At 39.0% G+C, this 10,663-nt stretch overlaps 1 protein-coding gene across 2 annotated transcripts in view; it reads left to right on the top strand.

Annotated features, from left to right (window-relative positions):
* LOC110057245 (glutamyl aminopeptidase-like) overlaps positions 1-9,106 on the top strand; it is a 56,293-nt gene extending 47,187 nt beyond the window's left edge. For both annotated transcript variants that reach the window (XM_089276112.1, XM_089276107.1), the window contains exons 16-21: positions 1,774-1,847; positions 2,427-2,537; positions 3,732-3,899; positions 4,459-4,602; positions 6,627-6,708; positions 8,219-9,106. In XM_089276112.1, the coding sequence (XP_089132238.1) occupies positions 1,774-1,847; positions 2,427-2,537; positions 3,732-3,899; positions 4,459-4,602; positions 6,627-6,708; positions 8,219-8,383 (744 nt within the window). In that variant the 3' untranslated portion in view covers positions 8,384-9,106. The remainder of the gene's footprint in view (positions 1-1,773; positions 1,848-2,426; positions 2,538-3,731; positions 3,900-4,458; positions 4,603-6,626; positions 6,709-8,218) is intronic.
* Positions 9,107-10,663: the final 1,557 nt, after the last annotated feature.

Below are 10,663 nucleotides of genomic sequence, written 5' to 3'. Positions count from 1 at the left end.
AGTCGAGGACGCGATATGTGCGTGCCATTCCTACCAGCCTGTAGGGCTAAGGGCGAAACCAGAACCCGCGAGGTCAAGCAGTCTGTACGCTGGGCTCTTGCAAGAAATCTCAGTTGATCTTCCTGAGAAATCAAATGGTGGTGGTCAATTGTTATTCTCGTTGGTTTGACGCCATTCTCCTGAAGAAGACGAATGCGCGACACATGATAAAGTGTATGAAAGACATTTTCAGAACACATGTAAATGTAAAATTTAAAAAAAATTAAATCTTATATATAGTGGTCATGCACTTAGCTATACAAGCACTAAACTTAGCTAGTTTACAGGCATGCAACTAAAAAAAAGGAAAAAAATATGGGTTACCAGAAACTGTTCGCAGAGACAGAGGACCACCATTCACGCCGAAATAATCTTAGAGCCTGGTGATAAGCCACAAGAAGGGCTTACCCTATTGCCGCAGAAAAACGGAGAAATTGAACGTGGCAATGAAACGATTCTTAAGACATTGCGAAGGGAGAGTGCAGTTATTCCAGTACAGGGTTACCCCACATACTGTCACTTGAGGATCACCCGTAGAACTACTGATGGAGAGGAAACTGCGCGACAAACTTCCTCGAGTTGAATTCTCCAAAGACCACCCAACGGAAACATATTGGCAACAGCTACTGTCAAACGCAACAGCTCTGTCAAAAGGAATATGCAGACAGCACAAGAGTAGCCATTTAGGAGGATGTGACAAAGTGCTATTAAAGAAGACAAGTGGAAACAAGCTTTTACTGAAATATGAGCCAGAACCATAAGTGGAATGCTATCATCTTACAAGACACATTTTGGAACAAAATTGTTGAACCTGAATCAACTGACAAAGGGAGGACGATCTGCAATCACACCTAACCGAGCAGCCAGTGCAACCGAAATAGGATAACCCGAATCTCAGTCCTAGTCAATCTACAGCAGATACACAGGAAGCTCCATCTAGTCCCTCTCCGGGTCATTCAGTTGCTTCGTGCTCTGTGCGTACAAAGCAAGCGCCTGCCTGTAGTTTAAATCAGAGGAAATTATGTTATTCACCTCAATTTTGTTATTTCTTCCTTTATGGATTAACTTGTTGGTTTTAGTAATAACTTAAAGGGAGGTAATGTGTACTGGAAGTTCACTATGACTGTTACGTCAGTAGCTGTTTCTTATTACGGGATGCATTGCTGACTACCTACCATGCATGTGGTTTTTAGATGTCGAACGAATAAACATGTGGTCGTTTTGAACCGAGTGGTTCGCTGTATTGAGACGAAATCACCACATTTACCTCGACTTCGTCTCGGTTTTTTTCACCAATGTTCAATTCGCCTTCGGCGAACAATTATTAAATGTAAATACATAAATGAGTGAATAGGTGAATAGCAAGTTCTTTATTTAGTATATATTGAATAAATATGATGATGATGACGACGACGACGATGATGACGATGATGATGATGATGGTGATGACGATGATGATGATGATGATGATATAATATAACTGGATTTTTGTTACTTACACGTTACTTATACGTTTCTTGACTAACAAAGCTGTGGATCTTGGTTCTCAGATATGTGTTGATATTTAGGAGTAGAGCGGAAAACACATCAAACAGCTTGCCAGGAAGGCGAAGATACTACTTTTGGAGTTGAATAACTTGTAACAATTAATTATTCGATTTGTTCGATAGTTTTTACCTCGCCCAAGACGGAGTGTTTAAGATTTCAATTGTGTGGTTATTATTTATTTTGTAGAAATATTTTTATCACCAAGCCAAGAACCTGTACCACAAACTTGGTTTTACAGACACTGGAGGCCATCTTGAAAAGTAAATTAACGTTTGCTTGTTTTTTAGATGTATTGGTTTTTCTCCCTGCAACGGAACATATAGAAAGAAAAACTTTCCGGCTGCATAATATCGCCGACAAATCGAGCGATCCGGCGAGACTGCCATACGGTATCTGAAAATGCAGATCCTTTAAAAAGTTCTTTCCTCTTTTCAGCCGCGAAAATCTCATCTCTGCAGTGTCAGAAATGTTAAGTGCGCTGCGGTGCAGTTCATAAGCTAAATGTCTGCACAAAGACTTTCGTCTGTATTAAAAATATAGGATACAACGCGTCCAAAAGTGCTTCCTTGCTTCAAGTTGCGTATATGTCAATAGAAAAGCAGATAGGTCTGGCTCAATTGTTTTTACGAGAACCAAGCATTGGTTCGAACTTCAAGGACTTTATGAAGGAAAGTTATGAAGAGCTCGAAAAATCGGAAGTAAACTGAAAGTGTTTGAGTAAACCAATTACAAGGAATACAACTTTTGTTTCGAGTTAACAGGAGGTGCGAGAAATTGAAGAATGCTCAGAATAGTCACTTAAGGTCTTCTTCAGTTAACACATTTCACTTATCTTGCAGATACAAGAGAGGTTTAGTCCTCCGTATAATGTGCAGTGCTGGTGAAGCCTCGTGCCTGAGAAACGCATCAAAATATTTTAAAGACTGGATGAACGATCCCGAAAAGAACGCGTAAGTCCGAGCGGCAATATGGCGTTCATCACTTTCAGGACGGCGGTAACTTAAGCTAGAAAGACCATAGACACCCGGAAAGCATTCTGAGTATTATTTTACCCTTCACAGGCCAGGCTTTTTCATTTTCTACGGTGGGAAGATAGAGGTTATGTACATGTAATACGTTAAATAATGTAACTATCCTTTGGTAAAAGCAAAACGGGACGATAACGCCACATTACGTGATAACTACGATAGCCACAAAAGGCACCAAAAAAGAGCTCAAAAGGAATCAAAGCAGTAAAAAACATTTAAAAGTCCTAAAAAACTTGCCCTAACTAAACTTACTGCAAACGGAAACACGTGCCCGTCAAAATATGATTACCATGGAAACATCAATTTCCAAGAACAATGATGTGTCCCAAGTTCTTGCCATAAAATGTTAGGTAAAGTTTCCATGTTTAACAGCTTTTGCAAATATTTTAAATTGAAAATGGTTTGACTTTTAAAGTCAGCGGGCACTTTTTGCGCCCCCAACCCCCTCCCTTCCGCTCTTAACAGGGTTAAACCATATTTGAACTGCGGTCTAACATGCTCATTTAAGTTGATAACAAGGAAAGTGCAACATTTGATCAGTCAAACGAAAATTAGCTGCCATTTTGAATTTGTAAAGCTAACCTTTCGAGTGTTTGCTTGTTTGTCAGAACAAAACTTTCATCGTCATAAACTTTATTTACCCTCCAATTTACAGAGTACCATTGCCGCTAACTTCTTCGAGCTACCTAAGAATTCGTCCTACGCTAAGGATGCCTAGCGTTATAGAGAATATTTTGTTTTCCTGTTTAATGCAGTTTAGTTTTCCCGATAAAGAAGAAACAATATTGAAATCTTGTGGCTCACTCTCCTGTCTCGCTGCACGAAGCGATTTAATGACAAAGTTTATTGGTTCCGTCCTTTCAAGTGTATTTGTTAAATATTAATCTGCGAACATCCAACCTCTTTTTTGTACTGGGTCGTTTGCACAGATACTTCATGTCGATGCGATGGACAGAACTGAGAGATGACGGAGTGGTCAAAAACTATTGCTTAATCATTCACGTGTTTAGTTGTTTTACCGTCTAGATGTGTAGCATTAAAACCAAACACACTCAGTGTAAAATTTTACAATCCGAATGGATTTTAACTTATTTTATATATTTCCGATTCTTTCAGCGTTCCAGCTAATTTCCGTTCTTTGGTGTACTTTTACGGCATTAAAAATGGTGGTGTAAAGGAATGGGATTTTGCTTTTGAACAATTTCAGAAGACTACAATTGCTAGTGAGCGGAGAAAGATATTGTATGGTTTATCTGGTTCCAGTGAGCCTTGGATCTTAAGCAGGTACAAAACTGGGCTCAGTTTGGTATAATCCATTACTTAAGGCAATCTATATCTCAATGGAAACTATGAAAAAAGAATTAAAATCCGGCGATACAACACGAACTTTGCACGAACTAGATGTGATACGAAAAAGATAATGCCAATGTCTTTAACTATAGTGTAAAGTAAGTAGAACATACAAGAATGAAAAAAAAAGGTGATTGGTCTCAACTTTTTCATATCACATCTGGTTCACACAAAATTCATGTTTTATCGATTTCATTATTTTTTGGTGATATTCATCCTTCAAAAGCAGTTGGCTACAATACAAGTATTTTAAATATACTTTTATGAGTTAATGCTATTTTTAAATAATTGCTTTCCGTGGATATACGAAAACACATAGTAAAGTGCTTTTTGTCTTCAATTTTGTTAATTATTCCATTTCTTTTCAGAACGATTGTGTGGTGACATGCTACATTATAGAGAAAAGTAGCCATCAGTATGATGGATATTTGAAGCACTGAATCTCGATTATTCTATTGAGCTTGTCAATTAAAGTTAATAATTTTGGTCATAGATACCTGCAATATTCCATTGACCCCGAAAAGATAAAGGCGCAAGACACTGCCAGAGTATTGACCAACGTGGCTAACTACAACCCCTACGGACGTCAGTTAACCTGGCAATTTCTCAAACTTAACTGGGACTTCATCAGGGAGAAGTAAGTCTTTCAAATCACTTTATAGTATATGTCAATATGTAATTCTGTTTACAATAACGATTGCGTATAATAGTGTAAAATAGAAACATAGGCTAAAGGAAGGAGAAATAAACATCTCGTTGACATTTTCACTCTTGAGCACGCGCTCCCTTTTTTTATTTGAAATTCACCTAGTGGAACCATTCTTTGCTTTCACGAACATAAACTTGTCGCAACTTTTTCTTCATTCAAGTCTTGCGTAACTGATTAAGGCTTGCGATTAGCAGAAACGTCATTGCAAGATGTACAAAAAAAGAATCAATGGCAGAGAGTCATGAGCAATCGTCAACATTGTCATCTCCCTACTAACCTAACCTAACCCCGTCCACAAACGCCGGAGAAATTTCAAAACGCAGCTTTATTTCTACGGTTAGGCCTACAGTCCACACTAATCCGTCACGAAAACGCACTTCAAACCGGAGGAATTTGAAAACGCCGGCTTTGCGTTTTAGTGACAGAAAACATCTTGAAAACGGAGCATTTCAAAACGACGAGGTCACGATAATCATGTGATTTCTCTGCCCCAGTTTTCCTCAAACATTATTCCAAAATGGCTGGTAATTGTTGCATTCTCAAACTTCTCCGGAATACTGTGGACGGGACCCTTGAAATATTTCCAAGTGGCATCTTGATTATGTTATCTACAATGATTTATAATAAAGTTTCCACATAACGCGCGCTCTGATTGGCTGAAACAGTGTGCTTTGTCAGAGAACAGAGCACGGGTTGATGACAGTAAGCTGGCTTTCAAATTTTTGCTTCGGAATTTTGACAAATTTGGCCCAAATTAAACATTCCCTGTGATGCAGACAAACGCAATGGAAACGAGCTCTATGTCTACAGTAAATATGGCTCACGGAGACTATTGTTAGCAACAGTAATGTGAAAACTGTACTAAAATGACAAGTTTTGCTGGATTCCCGCCGACAAAACACGTAGCGAAATAAACAAATTCTCAAACTAACCAGTACTTCGATGAATTACATTATATTTGTTACGAAGGCGGAAATTTTACTTAAGAAGTAAAACAACGACAGAAAACAACAATTTAGCTGTCTCTGCTTATGATGAGAAGCTTTATTCTCGTAAAAATGCTCAATCGCTTAAAACAACACTTACATGCAGTGTAGTAACGCTCGCTCGTTCTCTGGTCTTCTCAGCGAAGTGAACCGACGTGCGGTCAGCTCAAAGCTTGCTCTAGATATTCTCCTCTGTGGTCGGAGTAGAACCAGTGGGAGCAGTTTAGTCTGTCTAACTTTTACGCTAGTTCGGGCAATCTTGCTGCAAGCCGAAAGCTTAGATAACAGTAGCTCCTTTCAAATTCAACTCAGCATTTCGCATTTTTATCTGCCAGCTTTGAGCTCCTTGTTCCGTAATTTCCATTGGAAAAGTACACGGTTTCATGAGCTACAATACGGCCGGATTCCTATGGACTACAAACCTTTACCTGCCTTTAGATTCTTATTTGAAAATTAACTAAAAAGCGAACTTTGAAGGCATCGTTCTTCTCTCGAAAGCCGCTCGAAACCACTCGAAACTGAAAGCTTAGCTGAAGTCCAGTTTGTGATTGACAGCTGTCGTTTCGTTAGCCAATCAAATCATTTGAACAATTCTAACAAGGATTGTGATTGGCTTATTTTAGCGTGCTTTATCAGAGAACAGAGCACGGCTGACGCTACGTTTACTCGTTTGGAAAATAAAGTTTGGTTTGAAAATTCAGCCGAATGCGCGGGGAAATTATAGGATTCTTTATCATAAAACAAATAAAGAAGCCTCGACTGCGCTCTGTTCTGTTGTAAAGCACTTAGGAAGCGGTAAAGCACTCAAGAAGTGGGGGAAAACACTCGACTTCGTCTCGTGTTTTCCCCTACACTTCTTTCGTGCTCTACCGCTCCCTGCGTGCTTTACAACAGAACAGAGCACAGTCGAGGCTTCTTTATTTGTTAAATACAATGTACCTGATTGTATTATCATTTCATCGTCAGGTTTGGTGGAGGATTTTTCGCCATCAGAAATGTAATTCTGGGGGTGACTAGAGGATTTGCCTCAGAATTCGAACTCCAAGATGTAAGTAAAATTAACTTCTAATGTTGTCTTGATATTAAAAAAAATTCTGAAAAAATGATACAGTGGAAAATTTAATAGACTTAAAACAACTGCAATTAGGCTGATAAAGACATTTAATGACTTACGTACAATACCATGGTACACAGTGGGTCAACCAATCATTTTGTAGACCCCGAAAGTCGCCTAGGCGGAGGAGTGCTTTAATAGAAACAATTCTGTCTCTGTCGCGGCGTTCACTCCCGGTTATTTTCACTTTTTTCACCGGAGTCCTGTTCACAACAACTAAAAATGTTTCATCTGCAAAGAAAAGATCGTGACTTTTCAGTCTGCCATGTTGTTTGGACGCTTTGTCGACAACAGAACCTTCACCACCTCCAGCACCTCAGCGTTCTATTGGTTAAATGCACAAGGCACTAAATTCCGTGCATCAACACTTTCGATGCGATCTGATTTATCATTGTAACACAACTGTCCTTTCCGGAGCCTTTATTTGTACTAAATTTCTTGTCGGCATTTTGACGTGGACAATTCGTAAAAGTTCCGTAAAGGACTTCATTTGTCAGAACTTCATTCGAACTGTATGAGCCGGATTCATCGTCATGTATGAACGATCCAATCTTATTCTCATTATTCACAAGGGACTGGAGATACATCAATTAATAGCCGCACCAAATCTGCAGACTCCATAAAATCAGAGGCAAAATTTATCCTCTCCCTCGATCGCAGTTTAGAATGAGAACCTCACGTCTAGTATATGTCCAAGATTTCTCCGCCCAATGCTCAAATATAACATTGACATCATGAAGAAAGCGCAGTGGTATATCGAGTCCACGACCTAGGTCTAGATCACCGTTAATCTATCGCTTGAGTTACGAGTCGAGACGAAGGCAAGTCGTTGGTTATGGTATGGTAGTAATTTGTAGTAGAAAAACTTGTTAAGAGATAACACTAAAGCCAGGAAGCCAAATCTGCAGACTCCATAAAATCAGAGGCAAAATTTATCCTCTCCCTCGATCGCAGCTTAGAATGAGAACCTCACTTCCAGTATATGTCCAGGTTTGCAACGCCTTACCATTATTTATCTGATATTCTTCATTGTTCAGTTTAATTATATTTTTTTATTTAACGTAATAGATCACGCGTGTAATTTCAGCTTCTTTTCTTCTTTACGTTCTGGTATATATTATATTTTGTATGTGTGACCGTGTGCACGTGTGTGTGTCAGGCCAAAACTTGCCAATTTGTAAACTGGCAACCCGGCATTTTTAACCTAGGGGTTATTTCGGGTTGCCAGAACCCTAATTCTTAGCAATATTTTTTATATTTCTGTATTAATTAATGAACAAAGGGTAATAAAGAGGATGTTGTTGTTGTTGTTATAGCCATATATGCTGATGTTAAATCTGAGATTAGCCAATGGGAAAGGTTGACTTTTCACTGCACTGTACATACAATTATTTATTTCTTTATTTCTTTATTTATTTATTTATTTATTCTTGTTCTGGTTTAGTTGAGAGAGTTCAACGAAAAGAACCCTGCTGGTTCAGGATCGCGGGCTCAACAACAGGCTGAAGAGCGAGTCATGGCAAACATTCAGTGGCGCAAAGAAAATGAAGAGGATGTCGGGAACTGGCTCAAGGATTACCTTGAAGCTAATAACATACCGCTTAACTAGACAGAACTGGTTTTTAGTTTGGCATTTAGTTTGGTTTTTAGTTTGGCATTTTTCTTTACAATTTATCCGTTTACATGATTAGTTTTTCGAAATACGATATAATCAAGTTGATTTACGAGTAGCGGGTATGAGCTAACAGACATAAGCTGGCCTCTTCCATAAAGGATTTTACTTACTTACTTTTTACTTTACCTTGATTGGCCTTATGTATTGTTACCTGTTTTGCACGGTATGATTCATTTTTCACACTTGTCATTTACGCCGGGTTGGCTGGTATGTCACTCAGTAGCGCCATGCCTCTTGTAGAGTGAATCATTGCTCTCCCACTTCAAAGGCTGCTCTTCTCACTATAACTGTTCCTTTCATTTCATTTCGTTTTGTGTAACGGACCGGTTACAGAGTTGCTTCTCTTTGAAAACTAGTATTATAGTCTTACACGAATACAAAAATCATGCCTTTGTGCTCCTGCCCTTAAGCAAAGCAAAATCAATAGTAGGATTGATTCCCAATATGGACCGTAACATTACTATAATGTAAAATGCACACATTTTCGTAGTTTGTATGTGTCCCTTGATTTGTTTGTTTGGTTGCTTTTTCCTTGTAGCGTTTCGACCGTTGAGGTTTCCAGGAAGGTTTTCTTAAGAACTCGCACGTATGTACCTACCGAGTTATGATCATTTCTGTATTTGTAGGTTAATAAAGATAACGAGTGATCTTTGCTGACGTCATCATCAACATTTTATTTAATTTGTTAATTACATTATCTTTGACCAAGCAAGGTAACCAACTTATATGGGACGCTACCTCAATTATTTCAAATATGGTTTTAATTGTTAGCTATGCGTGCGCGGCATGAGCAATTAAGCGGTGTTTACTAGGAAAGGCAGAGTTGAGGCGACTGGCAGCAGTTGCCAGGACTTTCCAGAATATATATTTTGACGCATCACTCTCTATTAAGAGATGTTGCAATATTAGTATCACGCAAAGGCCAGTTTTTGGTAAACAGGTTGTGGAAACAGCAAAACCCGTTAGAACCCTTAATTTTGGCTTTAAATGCATGAAACCCAACGAGCGGTTCCGAACGGAAAGTGCGAAGTCAGCAAGCTTCACTTAATTATAAATAAGTGAGCGCCATAAAGATCGTGTTCATGAAAGGTAGTGACCTGGATAAAAGAGTTCTCCAAAAGTATATTTGCGCTATCCAAATGCGTGTTGTTGTCTATCTGTTGAGAACGCAAAAGTCAGCTTACAAGTTTATACAAATAACACCAAAACAATTCCTCTAGTAGAGAATACTAATTTAATAGCAATACATTCGGTTGAACTAGCGATATTTTCATATTGTAGACGAGAAAGCCCATTTTCAAATTGCCCACATTGTTCCGTAGTGCAGTTTTGGTTTACATGGAAGCTTATTCAGGACGACCTTTGATTCTGGCCTTCTTGCAACCTGAAGGGCGATATCATTGCTTCTAAGTCATTATCGCCCTCTTAACCATCGGTCGAGTCTTCTTGCTGCTTACTCGTTACCATTTCGAACTCTTTAAACATGTGTTTTCGTTCTAAGTGCAGAATTTTGCCGTCTAGAAGAAAACCACGACACACGACGTCATTTTATTTGGATGCTGCGATCATAAAAGAAGCTTCTTCTACCCCCTAGAATATACATAGAACCAAAACACAATAGGTACCAAAGAAATCTTTGAGGATTGGAAAAAGGCAGTTTCTTTGTATTTTCAAGGGGCCACTTGCCTCACCTACCCCGCAAGGGAGGTCGTATGCGACCCCATCTACCCCTATACGAAGTCAACGGAGTTAACAATGAAAAGTTCAACAGATTTCTGTTGCAGTCTTTACGTACGTCGACATATTGACGAAAATAGTGACATCAGAAGGCCACGTTTTCGATCAGGAACTAGCATTTCCTTTACCCTTTCCCAATATTCTAAGCCTAATAGTCCTCCGTCCTACGGACTTCGCACTAAAACGAGCTCATTGACACATCATGAAATAGCAATTTTACTATTCCGTTACTTAAACAACCGTAAAGTTACTACAAGGCTCGTATTGACGGGACTTTCCGTATTTCCACGTCTAAAAGCGGTTCTGTAAGTCATTGCTTGCTTTCCAGCTTTACTCAGTTTTACGCTTGTCAGAAAACTGAGTAAATTTTCGATTTCGTACGGTGGCATGAGCCCTGTTATTTAATTAAATACAACTTTTTGAAGCACTTTTTCGGGGCGATCTCAAATCAAGGTGGCAAAAAGATGACGTCACGAT

This window comes from Orbicella faveolata, unplaced genomic scaffold (genome assembly GCF_042242905.1).
Source record: "Orbicella faveolata isolate gen_17 unplaced genomic scaffold, um_ofav_v1 contig_1, whole genome shotgun sequence".
In the NCBI taxonomy this organism is placed as follows: domain Eukaryota; kingdom Metazoa; phylum Cnidaria; class Anthozoa; order Scleractinia; family Merulinidae; genus Orbicella; species Orbicella faveolata.
This window is presented reverse-complemented; position numbering and strand designations above follow the sequence as displayed.